At 40.4% G+C, this 17843-nt stretch overlaps 1 protein-coding gene across 1 annotated transcript in view; it reads right to left on the bottom strand.

Moving 5' to 3' along the window:
• TDP1 (tyrosyl-DNA phosphodiesterase 1) overlaps window positions 1-17391 on the bottom strand; it is a 37715-nt gene extending 20324 nt beyond the window's left edge. The window contains exons 1-11 of the mRNA XM_036384135.2: window positions 17315-17391; window positions 16072-16622; window positions 14902-14945; window positions 14208-14263; window positions 12164-12260; window positions 11039-11073; window positions 9860-9952; window positions 8200-8364; window positions 6588-6666; window positions 3577-3762; window positions 2769-2817 (exon numbers count right to left, since the gene is read on the bottom strand). Coding sequence (XP_036240028.1) covers window positions 2769-2817; window positions 3577-3762; window positions 6588-6666; window positions 8200-8364; window positions 9860-9952; window positions 11039-11073; window positions 12164-12260; window positions 14208-14263; window positions 14902-14945; window positions 16072-16618 — 1351 coding nt within the window. The 5' untranslated portion in view covers window positions 16619-16622; window positions 17315-17391. The remainder of the gene's footprint in view (window positions 1-2768; window positions 2818-3576; window positions 3763-6587; window positions 6667-8199; window positions 8365-9859; window positions 9953-11038; window positions 11074-12163; window positions 12261-14207; window positions 14264-14901; window positions 14946-16071; window positions 16623-17314) is intronic.
• Window positions 17392-17843: the final 452 nt, after the last annotated feature.

Raw genomic sequence — 17843 nt, 5'->3', positions numbered from 1 at the left:
TGCAAAGCCTACTCTATTCAACGTGTCCTAGAAGACACCAAAAGAACTCATTACAAAAGCTTTACTACTCTCAGGAATGCACTAACTACAGGAGTCTACAGAGCTGTTCATTTGCACGGAGTCGTAATTCACCAAGTGTAGTGGGTCTCACCCTCTAGAATTATTTACTCATTTACTGCTGTGAGATAAGGACTAGGAAGAGAGCAAAGTAGGCTCAAACTTTAAAGCGTATAAAGAAAACTTAACAGAATTAAAAGCAAAATAATAAGAAATCAGAATAAACCTTCAGAACACTTTTCTCAGAACACACCCTATACCTATAAATTCTCTGGCTGCAATTTCTATGTATGTCCAAACACTAACCAGAGGAAAGACAAAAACTTCTGAAAATATTCATGCTAGCTCCATGTTCAAAATCCACCAGCTGCTAAAATTCAAAAGCTAGTCATGCATAGGAACATAGCTATCCTATATAGCTTTGAACAGCAACACTTTTAATGATTCAGCAAAGCCAAAGAATTCCTGAACTGTTGAAGTTGAAAGCAGCCCCTGGAGATAATCTAGAGTAACTCCATGCCCAAAGCAGGGTTCAGCAGAGCACACTCTTCAGTACAGTGTCCTCTCAGGCTTTGAGTATGTTAAAAAACAGAGACTCTACAGCTTCTATGAGCAACCTATTCCATTTAAATATCAGAAAACAATTTTGCTGTAAGGATAAATTGAGATACAGGAGATTCCTATGTACATACATTGCCTTTTGTTCTCTCCCTGGTCACCATGCAAAGAATCTGCCTCTACATGGCATCTTCTCTTAATTTATATATACTCATAAGATTTCTCAGGAAAGCATTCTTCTCCGAGTTCCAAGAATTATCCAAGTCTCTTAGCCTCTCCTTTATTACAGATGCTCCAGTCCCTTATTGATCTTTGTGGCTTTCTGCAGTACTTTGGTTCAGAATGTCCATATCTGTACTGTCCTGTGAAGTCAAGAACTAGACACAGCACTCCAGAAGTGGTCTCACCAGTGCCAAATAGAGGGGATAGATCACTTCCGGGCAATGTACTTCCTGATACAGCCCAGGATTCTGCTGGCCTTCTTGTCTACAAGGATGTCATGGACATATTTTATGAAAAATTCTTTTGCTAGGATTTTTTCTCCTGAGACGCTGAGAGGCCTCAGAAACAAAATGTAAACAATAATTATCTGCTGCTGTGGAATGCAACAGGTGCATCTTTGAATGGTCTCATGTGGTTGTTTTTAATTAATGGCCAATCACAGTCCAGCTGTCTCGGACTCTGGTCAGTCACAAGATTTTACTATCATTCCATTCCTTTCTATTCCTTGCTAGCCTTCTGACAAAATCCTTTCTTCTATTCTTTCAGTATAGTTTTATATATAATTTTCTTTTAATATAATACATATCACAAAATAATAAATCAGCCTTCTGAAACACGCAGTCAAGATTCTCATCCCTTCCCTCATCCTGGAACCCCTGCAAACACCACTGCACAAGGCTGCATTGTTGGTTCATCTTCAGCACTGCCTGAGGTTGCACTGGGGGAGGTTGATGTCTGCTCATTTCTCCAGCCTGCACAGTTCCTCTGACTGACTGCACTGCCATCCAACACATCAACCATTCCTATTCAGTCTGTATTATCTGGAAACTCCCTACAGGTGAATTCTGCCCCACCATGCAGGTCACTGATGAAGACATTAGCACACGGCCCCAGCACCCAGTGCTTGGCACATGCCACCACTGACCTTCTGCTGCCCTTTGTGCCAACGCTCACAACTTCTGAGACCTGGCAGCTCAGCCAGTTTCTAATCTGCCCCACTTTCCACTCATCCAGCCTGTACTTCATCATATCATTGTAAAGATGCTGAAGACGACAAAGTTTTTAAAGTCAAAGGTAAACTTAACAACATCTAGGGGCACTCCCTCATTCATCAAACCACTTATCATAGAAAGACTTCAGGTTAATTAGGCATAATCTCTCCTTTAAAAATCTATGCTGACTACTCTGAGTCACCTTCTTTTTTCCAGGATTGGAAGTATTTGTTTGGAAGAATGTTTGGAAGTATTTCCAAGATTCCTTGTTCCATTACCTTCCTAGGGGTCAAGTATAGGCTGGCAGGCCTATGGGTCCCCAGATCCTTCTTCTTACCCTTGCTACAGACAGGAAAGAATTCTTTTCTTTCAGTCCCCATGAATCTCTTCCAATTGCCTTGACCTTTTGGAAACTTGTTTTTGAGTTACAGGATACTATAGTACCTGTTCCTGTTTCAGGTTGGCTGGGGCTGCTTTTACAAATATGACTTAATGAAAATAAACATGGGAATAATGAACAGAACAGTTGTATATTACAATATTAAAAAACAGACAAGTAACACTTTAGCCTCTATTGTATCTAATGTGCAGAATGAAATTGCATTCAAAACAGATGGAGAACTTGACACACTCAAACCTGAATTTTCTGCCAAAATGAAATTACGGCTGGAGTAAGAGCAGTGGGTAGGAGCTGATGTTTTCCTATACAGTGACATGTGAACATGGCTAGGACAGACAAATGTTACAAACCAATGCCCACAAAACCTTATCTATTCAATCACAATAGGAGTCAGGGCTCCAGCAAAAGCAGTAAGATTCTACTGTCACCTATTCTATCACATTATGAGAACTTCATGTTCATTTAACATAAGCCACTGAAGTGATTTTGCAGGACATTATGATCACAAAAAGCAAATAAACGGGGATTCATCTGCTTACCAGGATAGCCTTCTAGACTTTGCCTCACATTGTTCACAGTAGGATAAACCTTCATGGAGGTAGAACAAAAAGTAACTTTAATAATACAGCTCTGAATAGACAAGCTGTTAATTTTAACAAACACTTGAAAGAAAACTTGAGGAAAAATAATATTAAAAGCTTCATTTTTTCAAAGTAATAAATTTACACTGCAGCCTACGACTACAATTGTGCAAATAACACAAAGTCTAGTATTTTTACCATTCTTACAGAGTTAACCAAAATTAGCTAGCAAGTCTCAAGTAATACTGCTTCAGCCACTTCTACAGTAGCCAAAGTTAGTTCTTAACATTATTTTGTGATATTTTAGTCTCACAACTCAAATGTGGGATGTAAGTATGCAGGGGCAATTAGCACATGGTAAAAATGATGCATGTGCATCATTTTTCCTTGATTTAACAAACTCCTGCCACCAACTTTTCTACTTCTCCCCTTAATTCCGCTAATAAACAAAGGTATTAATGACTAAGGATTCAGCTACATCTCAGCAGGAAAAACAGCTGCATCTACAAAACCCAGTGGAAGACAAGCCATAGAATGAGAAGATAATTTTAATGAGATGATATAAATCTAGTGTCATGCAGATGGAAATTATGGTACATTTTTGTAGCAAACCACATACAACTAAATGGCTTTAAGTGGCATATATATAATTTCATGATCAAAACTCCATTACTGTCTTCCAAAAGTTAAAAGCAAAACAATGACTAAGATTTCCAAACAAACAATTAGGTGTTAAATAAAGGTCACCAGCATCTCAAAGACATACCAAATGAATTGGGACATCACATTTACGGAAAGTTGTCACACTGCTGCCTGCAGCCACCAGGCTCTCCTGGAACTCTGAGCACAGCCACTTGGACCCATCAGCTCCCATTGAACCAATGCTTGAGAACTGTCCAACAAGAGGCCAGGACTCCTGTGCTGGTACTGACACAGCATGCTCCTTCAGAAGCTGGTGGGGGGAATTAAAACACTGTTAGGCCTCAACACACACCAAATACCTTCATCAGTTCGATATCACTTTTGATTTAATAAATCCTCTGTAATTTACTTCTGATAATGAAGGAGATTAACATTCATACTACATACTTAACTTTGCAATAAAAAAAATCATCAGGCTTTCCAAATAAACTCTTCAAGAGAAGATTAAATCACAAGTTTTATCCAAAAGCACCAAAGCCACCCATTAAATAATGGGTGAAAAGAATGTTAGCAGCTCTTTCTAAAAACATGAAACATTAACTTCAGAAGTTCCAACAAATAAAACAACTAAATATTTTTCATATTTGGTGGTTGTTGGCCATAAAATTCCTCTTGTATCCTAAAGCCATGACACCCAGCTACAATAGAAGTCTACAATAAGAGGGGAAAAAAGAACAATTGAAGAGAAAACTGAAATGATCCTTTCAGAGGAGTTCTTCAGCTGTGAATGGAATTTAAATTCACATTAAAACCAGATTTATATAGACAGATATTAAATTGTATGTAGTTGCCACCTTTACACCACTCTAGAGAAAACACACAATCTAATGGCTTCAGTCATCAATGTTAGTATCATCAGGTCTATCTCCATTGTCACTAAAAAACCTTTTTAAATCACAGAAACATCTACCACAAGATCATCTTTTTCCCTTACAAGCTTTTTCTGTTTTATTTTTTCTTCATTCTATGTCTAAATAGGCAAAAAACATCAGACAAGGTGTACCAGAAAGGACAAGCTCTTAATGAGCAAAGGGATGTCCACAAGAGTAACCTCATGTTGAAAAGCAATGTGATACATAAATATTCTGTATGTCACAGAAGTTTGCCACAGACAGCATTAGATTTTCATATAAAATTCACGACAGTATTTGAAATAATGCCATTTCAGCAGGAGGTGCAGGTTAAAAATTCTTCAATTATGAGAAGCATTTAATAGATTACATGAAATATCTCATCAAATTCTGAAAAACAACAAAAAAAGCCACCAAAAACAAGAAGGGTCCAAACTAAACAAGAGGGATCCCTGCAAACTTGATATATGCAGTCTTGAAGACTTACTATTACAGCTTACCTAAATAAACATAAGACCTCTCTAAAGGCAAGAGAGTTCAACTATTAATATAATACTGCCACATTCACCCCTAACCATATCCCTAAATCCCACATCTACACATCTGTTAAATATCTTCAAGAATGGTGACTCCAACACTTCCCTGGGCAGCCTGTTCCAATACTTGACAGACTTGGAAGGAATTTTTCTTAATATCCAAACTTTATCTCCCCCAGTACAACTTGAATCCATTTCCTCTTGTCCTATCACTTGTTACTGGGGAGAAGAAACCAACCCCACTCAGCTACAACCTCCTTTCAAGTAGCTGTAAAGAGGAGTAAGGTCTTCCTGAGCCCAAAAAGGGCTCTAGGCTGAACACCTCCAACTCCCTGAGCTACTTCTCACCAGCACCATGGTCCAGATCCTTCATCAGCTCTGCTGCCCTTCTCTGGACATACTCCAGCACCTCAGTGTTGTTCTTGTCATAAGAGGCCCAAAACACAGCACTTGAGGTGTGGCCTCACCAGTGCTCAGTACAGGGGGATGATCCCTACCCTGGTCCTGCTGGCCACACCATTGCTGACACTGGCCAGGATGCCACTGGCCTTCTTGGCCACACACTGGCTCATGTCCATCTGTTGTCTACTAGCACCCCCAGATCCCTTTCCACTAGGCAGCTTTCCAGCAACTCTGCCCCCAGCCTGTAGTGCTGCTTGGGGTCGCTGTGACTCAAATACAGCACCTGGCAGGCACATGGTCTTGTTGAGCCTCACACAGTTGGTCTCCACTCATCAATCCAGCCTGTCCAGATCCCTCTGGAGAAGCTTCCCACCCTCCAAGCAGATCAACACTCCCCTCCAACTTAGTGGGCTCAATAAGGAGCCCTGGGGAACACCACTTGTAACTATCTGCCAGCTGGATGTAACTCCATTCACCACTCTGAGATCTGCCATCCAGCCAATTTTCAACCCAGCAATGAGTGCACCCATCCAGAACAGGAGCAGACAGTTTCCCCAGGAGAATTCTGTTTGAAGGTTTCACTAATGGTCAGGTAGACAATATCCACAATCTTTCCCTGACCCACCAGGCTGTCACAGAAGGATACAGGTTAGCCAAGCAGGATCTGCCTTCATAGTCCTGCTGATTGGGCCTAATGACCTGGGTATCCAGTCACTAACTGGGATCTCCCCAGTTAGCCAGAACAGCTGACAAATGATTGAAAGCAGCTCAATGAGCACTTTTCCCAGCTCCCTCAGTGGATGATTCCATTTGGTCCTATGGACTTGTGTCCATTTCAGTGTTGCAGCAGATCATTGACCAGTTCCCCTTGGGTTATGGGGGTCTCATTCCACTCTCTGTCCCTGTCTTCCAGCTTGGGGAGCTGAACACATGGAGAACAGGTCCTGCTGTTAAAGACAGAGGCAAAGAAGGCATCAAGCACCTCAGCCTTTGCCTCATCCTTTGTCACTATGTCTCCCTGCATCCAAAACATGATGGAGATTCTCGTTAGTCTCTTTTTATTGCTAATGTACTCATAAAAACATTTTTTATTGTATTTTTCATCAGTAGACAGATTAAGTTAAGTTCTAAGTTGCAAGCCTACACATGTTATTGCTAACTTTAACTGTAACAATGTATTAAAAGACTGATGATAGCTGGAAAAACCAGAAGGAACTGAAGAATTCTGTTCAAAATTCTATTTACATTTTAAAGAATATCAACAATGAAAGTTACAGTTTTGGTACCTTTCTGAGCCTAAGATGGCCCCACTTTTCTTTATCACTGCCTTGATATCGTCCAGGGGTAGAACCAAGCAGAAACACTCTAAAAATAGAAAAAAAAACAACAGGTTTTTGTAGATCTCAAGTGCTTTGTTATCAAAGTAGCAAGATATTTAGGTAAAACTTACCAGCAAGATTGAACACTCAAGCGCAACCATAAATATTTAATGTCTCTCATGGGATTTATAATACAAAGAAAAGTGGAATTTCAACTGTAGAATTTATTATCAGCCTCCTGCATGGCTGTCATGCATCACCAGGCTGTTCTACAGCAGAGACAAGAACTAGATCTTTTTCAGTGTGCAAAAATGCAGAAGACAGATAACGCTGGCAGTACACACAAACAGCTCATTTGTCCCCAACTGGGCACATACTTTTGAGTAAAGCCAATCTACTGCTGCATCCAATCAGCAGATTCAGGTATGAGTTTTCTTTTGGGCACCTAACAGTTCAGATGCAAAGTACAGCTTTTTCAACACCTCCTAATAATGGGTTTAGAAACCTATTTGACTTTAACCTGAAAAGAGGGAAGAGACCTGCCTAAAGTCACAACAAGCAGCTTTAAGCTGCTGTTCCCTACTGTATACATCTCAAGGCTAACTTTATTCATGACTGAATGCCCCCAACAGCACATCAAATGGCAATCCTTATCCTAACAAGTGACTTTCCTATCACATGCATAAATTCCTATCAGCTAGGGCTCAACTCATCTGTTTAAACTCATGCTGATTATCAATGCAATCAGAGCAGCTGTTAGCTCACCTGATTTAAAGTACACTTTTTTTTTTTACTCCCTCCAATCTTTTAAGACACTACGTAAAAATAAAAGCACTTTTTTATGTATAAACTAGACAAGGTTTCAGTCTTCACTACCACCGCAGTATGTGACCATTTTCAGCTTTTCTTTTCAACAATTTTTGTTCAGATTATAAAACAGCAATTAAGTTGCTAGGGAGATTTACACTTTCTGAAGTAAATGCTCATATTTACGTGCAACTACTTATCAGAAGTAAATTAAGCATCCTGAATTTTTTTAAAGTAATATCAGCAATGTGATATTAGAGAAGACTATTCCAAGACCAGTTAGACACAATACTGCCCACCAAAACCAATCCATGCCTGTTATAGACAAAATTCTACAGATATGTATGTTGATTAAACTCTGCCTCATTCCAGTAACCTTTGCTTACATGATCTCTCTTACATGACAAACTCTATACAACACAGTTTTTTCCACTGGTAATATTACTAGAGTAAATACTTGAGCCAGACTGGCTCAAATGAAACCAAGTCCTTATTACTTCATAGCTACCTCTGTGAAGTTGCTGCTGGTGTACGTTTTTTTCTTCTTTTAAAATGCATGCTTATAAAACTAGAAGTTGGTCTACTTGACATAATCTACATAAGAGAAATTTTTTAAGACCACATAGAGACATGTATGAACACTCCAGCCTGAAACAAGATTTTTGTTACCTTACAAAATAAACACGAGGTCTAACAGATCCTAACACAGATATTTAATTTCTAGAAAAAAAGAAAAAACCCACAGTGCAAGTTACTTTAAGATTATATATACCTTGTTTCTGATAAATCATGTTCTTGAATCAGATCTATCCATTCCTTGAGTGCAGGAGAATTGTAAGCTGCCAAGTAACTTATTAGGTCAGATTTAAAATTAGTTGCAGATTCACCACCAGATGCTCCTTTAGGTAGCCTTGGATATAAAGGGCTTAACCATATTCTGAAAAGAAAAAAAAAAGAAAAAAATCAGCCATACAAACAAGCACACTATGCATTAATAACACATGGGTTTAGTATGGGAGTAAAACACATCTGAAGGTCCTAAACAAATACTTGACAGATTCATTGTGATACTAACTAAAAATGTCTGTGCTAACTGGTCAGGCTCAGACTTAGCAACCATCAGTTCTTTCATCAACATTTTCTACAGGAACAGAACATTGCAATATGTTCTGCTAAACTTCTGGTTTGTGCAACTGCCTAGAAAATCACCAATTAAAGCATCTGAAAGGTTTATATATTTGAAGAGTAGCCCACAGTAATACATTGTCCCTCAAAAACCTCCATCAGAGTAAAATAGGATGGAGACCACCAGGGAAAACATTTAGTATTTCTTTCCACTCACACATTACTGCAGCCATGGGAACCAAAGATTCTGCATTATCAACTTTACAATGTGTTGATACTACCCTTTGAAATTCAGAACCAACATACTGTGCTCCTGCATAACAGTGCAGTATGCAAAAGCTAAAAAAGAAAACTATTTCTCATATTTGACAAGTAGGGGAACTTGTTAAGTATCCCAGTAGGTATTTTCATGCCTTCTCAGCTTTCTGAAAAGCTAACTGCCATATGATACTAAAGCCACCCATAAGATTTAAAGGCAAAAAAAACCCACTGCCTATTTTTGCCACTCAAAGAGCTTGTCTCAGACAAGTAAAGTCTCAAAACCCTGCCATATTTGATGGCAGCAAAATGGATGTCAAAGTGACAGTAACCTCTGAAAAACAACTTCCCATTAGTTTGAAGAAATTTTATACCCTGATTTATTGTGGTCATCTAACTACAAAAATGCTCCCATAAAAATAGCCAAAAAAACTGAAGTTTGAGGACCCTTACATGAACATGCCACTGCATCCTGTCTTTTGTGCTCTCAACAAAACCATGTCCTAAGCTGGTCATTAAGTCAAAAGACTCCTACCAAAAAATAAGACAGGAAAAAAAATCCTTCCTAGGAAAGGATACTGGGTGAATACTAGGTCATCTACTGTATTACAGAGCCAATAATGCCAAACATTTATTAGACTACATTCTAGATACAGTCACAACAAAAGCAGAACATTTGCACGTCCACATTATTCTTGCAGGATTAGGACAATTTTAAAATAGCTGCTTCAGATCTATATAAATGGTACTTTATAGCTACAAAGTTTTTTCAAAGATTCAGCACAGCATGATAAAATTTTGTATCAGTCAGATTGATTTTAAGCTATCAGCCAACTCAGAAAACAGTTTTATTTACAGGAGAAGCAAGAAAATTCAGACCCAGACAGCTACCAGTTCTCTAAGTCAAATTTTTAAAATTTTTGTTTTAGAATAGCTCTATCTTAAGAGTGTAAGGCTTGCAACACTAGATCACCTAATATCCCATCTCCAGCAGAAGCAAACACCTACGGAAAGTATTAAGCATTCACCTACTAGGGATTGTTGCTTACCCCTGAGTTTTTTGGTGCCAATCATCAGCAATAAGATTGGATGTATGTATCACAACTCGAAGACCTTCTTCATACAGCAACAACATCATTTTCCTTTAAAAAAAGATATATAACTCTTCATTTATTTCAAGTACACTGAGAGTAGGAGATAAATTAGCAATTCATTAAAAGGTTCCAAGGTAATTATTTTCAAAAATATGCTCTGCATCATGCAAGCACTTAAGACTTCAATCCATGCATTGCAAGCTCACATGGCAGTCATTAGACTATCCCCATATATTTTATTCCAGAGTACAGTTTAACATTTCGTGCAACTAATTACCCACAACAAAGTGAATATTTGCAGAACACTTCCTATATTTGCACACCTCTTTAGACACTTATCTTTTTGCAGACAGTCAGAAAAAGAACTAAGGAACATAAAGGCCTTTACTGATAACTGAATTTATTAAAAAAACCTAGTTACTTCCTCTTTAACTTACTTCTACCTTAAATGTGGGTATGTATACAGCTAAACATTGTGATGGCAAAAAAGCTACTTATTTATCATAACTCTTAAGCTACAGCACAACAGAATTTAAAACTAGTGACTGAGATAAACATACACATCTGTATCTTTTGTAAAAAAATTGCTCAGATTTTCATATCCAAGTTTTCATTACCTGTGTAAAAGCAGCATATCCATGTGATCCTAAAGGATGAGATCTGAAACCCAAACTGAACTCAAATGATCTTTGCTAAAACATAAGATCTGATCTTTTCTGTCGATTTCCATCTATAAAATTCACCTTAAGACACTTCTATTATATCCAATTCAAGCTTTTTTCTTGAGAAGATCCCCAGATTTGCTAGTTATTTTCAGATCCTCCACATGAACTGAAAAACATAGTAAATCAGTGTTGTGTCCATCCTGGCTATGACTGAACAAGTTTGCATTACAGTTTTGGTATTAAGGCATGATTAAGAGCCAGGACCTGCAGTCCACCCCTGTCTTAGACCAGTTCAACTTCAACTGTTTAACCTCCACATCTCATATGTACTCAAATGGCTAATTTGTCTTATTAAACTAGAACAATCCTGTCATCTCTAAATAGAAGATGTTTATGGAAGCTTTAAGACTCAACAATTTCTATGAACTCCAGTTTTACTGCAACCTTTCTGCTTCATGGTGTTACTTACGTATGGTGAGTTCCAAATGCAATATCCAGTTTAGCCTACAAAATTAAAAGTTGATCATTAAAAATTGCTATTGTGCATTGCTTCTAATTTTGTTTAATTTCACTGCTCTCTAGTGGACAGATCACAAAATACATTATCTTCCTTCTCCATAATTCTAATGCACTTTTCACAAGCTAGATTTAAATGGTAATGCTGGAACTGCTCCAGAATTTGTGCCTCTTTTACTAGCAGCATTTTCAGAAATAGTCAGCAGAAAATAACTCAAGGTTCCTGCTGGACATGAAACAGAAGCCAGCAATGTGCCCCTGCATGAAAGATGACTACAGGGTCCTGGCCTGCATTGGAAGGAGTGCTGCCAGCACGTCAAGGGAGGGGATGCTTCCCCACTGTTGAACACCAGTGAGGACACACCTGCAGTACTGGGTCCACATTCAACAGGAAACTCAGGATTACCAGACTGTTTCAAAGAGAACAAAATTCCAGGATCATTCTCCTCCTAACAAAGAGCACAGTGTCCCCATGATCATTAATATATTTCACCTGGCAAAATCCTGAAACACTGGCAAATTGCCATAGCCACATCCTTCCCCAGGATGAAGGCAATGGATTCACCACTTAGGGACAGCAAAACAATGAACAGAACATCAGAGGTAAAATGGCATGTGCCAGGAAGCATGCTTACAACAATTTTAACAGTATTATGGAGATTATTCATATCAGCATTCTTGTGTAAAACATATTTGGGAAATAATAACTCTCTGATGAGATTTAAGATTATAGTGACACTAGGACTAAGTTTAGTGCTTTACATAAAAATAATGCTTCCTTTTCAGCCACTGTAAGAACTTGAATGTAACATGTTAGTGGAGAAGGTGAGTAGCTCTTCTGTGAGCCCTGTGGCATTTCTGTGGGCAGCTATTCTGTACAAACTTTTGTGAGTGAAGCCTACCGTAATCACATCTGACCAAGATCACTGTTACCATGTTCCTACGGCCCTGGTATCCTGGATATTCCTCAAAGTGTAACAAAAACCTTCACACATAAGGTGTCTTTTCATCAGTAACAAGACTCTGAGTGTAAGATATGGCTTAACTTCAACCAAAGGATGATACAAATGTTAATTACCTGACAAAAGCTAATATTCTCATAAGGCCGTGCTTGTGCAATTAGTTCAGCTTTGGATTCTCTCTTCTCACCATGAACTATCAGCAATGGCTTCTTCCTTAAACAAAAGGGGATTACCATTAAAACATCAAGTGAATCAGCAATTAGCCTAAACCATTCCTTCATGTAGCTATATCTGGCCCCTAAATCTGACAGTCCAGCAGAAAGATGGCACTGAAATCAATATGCCTTATTAACGAACTCAAAATAGCAGTAACTACAATAGAACCTCTAAAGAATAGACACCGGAACATTTTAACAGGAAAAAAAAAAGGGAAACAGGTAGTGTGGAGTAAAGCAGGCACCAAAATAAAAACTCTTAATACAAGATCATGAAAGAAACTCTTTCCCTAGAGCTTGAACAGAGAAATATAAGCTCTCAAAAGCACCAATATATACAATGTGAACCTAAGACAATTTAGAAATTATTATCTTACAGAGAAGGTGGCAGATTGATAGGGAAAGGGAGAAGGTCTATTCTGGCAGTAATTTGGTGTTCTCTTCCTAAAAGCAAATTTCTGGTCCTGCCAACCAGATCTAATCCATAGGGAGGTGTGTTGCCTCCTGGGGTCCAGGTAAGAGACTGGACCACCAAGAAAACTCAGCCCACTGATTATTATGGGTTTTTCAAGTGACTACCAACAAAGTCCCAACAAGACTGCTGACAAGTGAGAGGGACCTCAAGGCCTTGGGACAACTGGAGGACAAGTTTTGTTCTCTTCTCTCCTGCCAGCTACAGGGAATGATGGACAGGATGGAGATAACTGCACAGAGTAGAAGCAGCCAAATACATAACTACAAGACAGGACTATGGGGCATCCCTTTGCACCCCCACTTGGATACTGGCACACTGAGATACTTCCATAAAGCACCTGCATACCATAGTACAGGGAACAAACAGAAGGAACTGGAGAGCTGTGTGCAGTCACAGGGCTTTGATCTCATTGCCATTACAGAGACATGGTGGGATAGCACACACAACTGGAATACTGTCATGAAGGGCTACATGCTGTTTAAGAAAAACAGAAGGGTGCAGTAGTGGGGTTGCCCTCTACATGAGGCAACACTTGGAACACATCAATCAAGATGTTAGGGGTTAGGATAAAAAAGCGGATGAGTAAGAGTGACACTGTTGTTGGCATTTGCTGCTGCCATCTGATCAGCAGGGCTAAGAGGATGAGGCCTTCTACAGCAGCAGTACAAGCAGCCTCAGACCCAAGCTCTTGTGGGGGACTAACTACCCTGACATGTGCTGGAGAAGCAACACAGCAAAGCACAAACAGTACAGGAAGCTCCTTGAAAGCACTGATGACAGCTTTCTGACACGCGTAGTGGAGGATCCCACAAGGAGTGGTGTGCTGCTGAACCCAATGTGGTCCCTTCCAACCTTACCCACTCTGTGATTCTATGAATTCTGGTTCTACTGCACTTCCAGCAAAACAAAACAAAACAAAAAAAAATAGAGGCACATTATATGCTCACTCCATCTGCAGGAGTTCACAATTTTCAGAAAGGAATTTCAAGCAAACAAGAACTGCTTTTATGACAATACTCATCACCTTACTATATCATATCCATGAAATCATCCTGATCCTTTCCACACAGTTTTCTTGTGCCCCTCCTACATTCTCTCCTTTCTCTTGCTCTGTCTGGCTCTTTGACTCAGTGAACTGTATGGCAAAAAGCTTCTTGTTCCATCCTTACAGGTCATCTACTGCCATCTCATTGAGGCCCACAGTGGAACCTCCTCAGTGTTAACTAATAACAATCAGAAACCAGCTATCCTGAACTCTGACTATTTCCCAGTCTAGAAAAGAGTCAAGAAATCAGAGAACTAACTACAGCTGTGGAATGAGAGAAGAAAGAAAACTAAGTCTATGTATATCAAGTTGGTAACAATCATCTGCACTGCAAAGAAGTGTTTATCATTCACTTATAACAGGACCTTGTATGAACAGAAATAATCTGGAAATGTCATCATTTCACCTTTGTAAAATAAACATACCTGAATTCCTGCGGGTACTGTCTTACAAGCCATCCCACATCTATACAGTAGTTAAACTTGTAAGTAAGAAAAAGAAAATAGACTCATTAAAAAGAGAAAAACAGCTATACCAAGGAACTACAGCAAAAGCACTTTTTATGTTCATCACACATTACTACTTACCTCATATATAACATATTCTAAAAACAGGTGTATTTTTGACTTTTATATCCTTTCTTTCTTTCCTCTTTAACAATTCAAGAATGAATTTAAGTTTCTCAAAAGTGTGCATTAGTACTCATAAAATTTACCATCCAGGGAAAAAAAACAATCACATGCACATAATGTAAAAGCTTAGGTTCAAGGATCATCTCTTTGTCAGGTGTTTATATCATGAATGATAGCAAAACTTCTAGGCAATAACAAAGATATTATTCCTAGATTGCAAAGCATTCTTTCTTTCAATCAACAAACCTCATTTATATGAACATAAATTCACACTTCTCATTTGCATTTTCCTCAAAAACAGGAGAAAATAGTCTTATAATTGCCTGAATTCTACAGCAGAACATAGGATTGTGTTTATATTTCAATAAATTGTTCAACAGTTGAAAACATTTAATATCAGCCACATGGCACAAGCACAGATTATCAAGTTTAAGACTAATGTAGTGAAACAAGCAAGAGAAATCAGTTTGACAAACAGGAAACTCACCTGGGCAGAAGATATGAGAGTTCCAAAAAGAGGAGACAAAATATCTATTAAAAATATTAAAGCATAAATAAATAAAAAAAGACCTCAAGTAAACATATAGCATCTTGAACAGCTTGATAACTACCACAGCACAAGGGCCTGTGGTTCATAGAGCTGGTGTAACAGAGGCATTCTCAAGTTTACTGTTTCAAGTATTACAAGTCATTGACTCTCCTGTGAATCATTCAGGATCATATGCTTACAAAAATTAATAATCCTCTCAAAGCAGAAAACAAGTTTTAAAAGCTGATTAGGAAAAAGTCCAACATCATATTGAGAAAGGGACATCAAATTGCTCTCTCCCCTGTCGAGTGAGCTTGAAGAACTGTGGCAGAGTAGCAGCAATAAGGGCTTATCAATGCTTATTAATCTGCTTATTTAAGGCTTATTTATCTGCTGCAGACTGATTGTGGGATATGTCTATCCATAGTTCAATCACAGTAACACAGGAAACTGTACACAATTCTCTTATTAATTCTTGTTTCTGATTCTGTCTTGTGATGTGTAAGATTTTACTTCTCACTACAGGGATGTTTACAGGTGCAGAAAGCTCTTCCTCCCCTTACATCAAAGGACAACTAACAGAACATTCCTGAGGCATCAGTATTGTACTCCAAAGACTCCACTCCATCTTGACTGATGGACAGCTCTCTCCCAGCTAAATTTAAACAGATCCATGAACCCCAGACACAGAATTTCAGAAGTACTTAATCTAGTAATAGTGAATTACTAGGTCAAAACCACTCAGCAGCACAAAGGCAAGTGCAAACAACTACTCAGAGAGTTATGCACCCAAGTAAAGCACCCCTTTAAGTGCCACAGGTGGTTTTCCCCAGACTAGCTCACAGGGAAAGCAGCAATGAGAAGCAGCATGACTCGCCTCGGCTAAATACACATTAGACTTCTGCAGCCTAAGTTGCAACAAAGTATCAGCAGATAGTGTTTTATACACTATACTTCTAAAAGAGAAAGGTCCAGATAACAGAATCAATTTCTACAAACCTGCACATTTAGAGTATTAAACCGCAGCAACACCAAGAAATAGCTGCATTTAAAAATACCCACAAACTAAAAATAAGCATTCCCTTGTTTCTCCCAAAAGCCCTCTAGTAGGAGAAGCCACTTGTTCACCTTTTATGTGCAGGGCTCCAGAATTATAGTTCCGTTCAATTCCACTGACTTTAGTGAGAAAAAACCTGAAAGGATTGCCTCCAGTTACCAAATCCCAGATATCTTGGGCTTCACTGGATGTTACATTATACTCCTCTTCTTTCAGATTCTCTGAGAGTTTGTCATCTTTGCAAAGATTCAGAGGATGCTCTTTGGACACATCGTGTTTTTCTTCTTTCACTGTTTCTTTGTGGACATGCTTTTGCTGATCTTCAGGCTCTTCATCACTACTAGAAAGACACCAACCTGAACCTTCTTGGCTTGGTCTCTGTTTTACTGCTGGAGGTGCTTCTGCAGAAAGACTTGTATCAGTGAACTTCACGGGGGAAGCTTTTCTCTTGTGAGCAGCTTTCCTAGCTTCAGAGCATGGATATTGTGGTTCACTCGTTCTACCACACGCAGCATCCGATAGTGAAGATGTACATGGTTTTTCACTGTCCGAATTTTCCTCGGCACTTTCATCACTGCTAGACACTGTCCATTTACCGTGTGCGCCCTCCTGAAGCATGTTCCTAGGAATGGAAAAACACCAAGCAAAAATTGAACGTTTTTGTTATGGTCAAGTCTGTCTACCTTCCTAGCTCCCACTTGTTTATTACTAAAGAACTGTGCTTCGGTATTTGGCAGAAGCTCCGGGAAATTTCACAGCGCACAAGGCTTGTTTCTGTGCCCGGGAAACAAAGAAACACGTGCAATAGGGGCAACCATCAAATGGGAAGATGCAAACGTGAAAACCCGCACATGGAAAACAGGCTAAGATAGAGGAAAGCATTCTAAAAATCAGAGGTGCGATTTGCACGACACAGATATTGCCCCATGGCTGAGCGACCCAGCGCGCCCTGCGGAGCGGATTGAGGAGCCCGGGCCCAGCCGGGGAGGCGCTTTCCGGCAGCCCCCGCGGGAACACCCCGGGACCGCGGCCTTCCCCCGTCACCCCCGTGGCCCCGGCGAGCCCCTCCGCTGTGCCTCCCCCCTAAACCCCGGCGGCAGAACCCGACAGCCGCCGCCCCCAGCGCGCCGAGGGCCATGCGGCCGCGGTTCCCGCCGCCGCTCCACAGCGAAAGCAGCGCCCGCGGCCAGGGGAGGCACCGCGCGGGCCACGGTACCAAAGAGCCCCGGCAGCCGCTCGGGGCCTGCAGCCCGCCGGGGCCCCCGCCAGCACTCACTCACCGCCCGCCCCCTGCCGCCGCCGGCACTCACTCACCGCCCCGCCGCCCGCCCGGCAGCGCCCGCGCTGGGGAGCGAGAGCAGGCCCAGGCCCGGCCCGCCCTCTCCGGCGCGGCCCCGCCCCCGAGGCGGTGGCGCGCGGCCGCCGTGAGGGCTCCGGGTGGCGGCTCCGGGGACTGCGCCGGCAAAGCCGGCGCGTCTCAGTGAGCTGAGTTATTCTAACGAGCCTTCATTGGACCTTAATATTAGTTATGGGCAGGTGCGGAATTTGCATAATGGTTTCGCTCGGCGCGGTGTTAATTGTTGTGTTTGAAGTGCCCCGCTAATGAGATAACTGCGTGAGGGCTTCAGCAAGGAGAGGAGGAAAGCAGGTGTAACGTTAATCAAAGGAGGAGCGCGGCCCGCATCAAAGCGCGCTTCGGCTGCGACTGCGCTTGGTTCTCGTTACTCTTAATTTATTGTAAGCTTGTGGCTGCAGTTAACAAATTCTGGAAGTGTCAACACGCAGTGAAAAGGGCAGGCTACTCTTAGAAAATCTTTCCTGAAAATTCAGCTGGTTTGTGAAA

This window comes from Molothrus ater, chromosome 6 (assembly GCF_012460135.2).
Source record: "Molothrus ater isolate BHLD 08-10-18 breed brown headed cowbird chromosome 6, BPBGC_Mater_1.1, whole genome shotgun sequence".
In the NCBI taxonomy this organism is placed as follows: domain Eukaryota; kingdom Metazoa; phylum Chordata; class Aves; order Passeriformes; family Icteridae; genus Molothrus; species Molothrus ater.
This window is presented reverse-complemented; position numbering and strand designations above follow the sequence as displayed.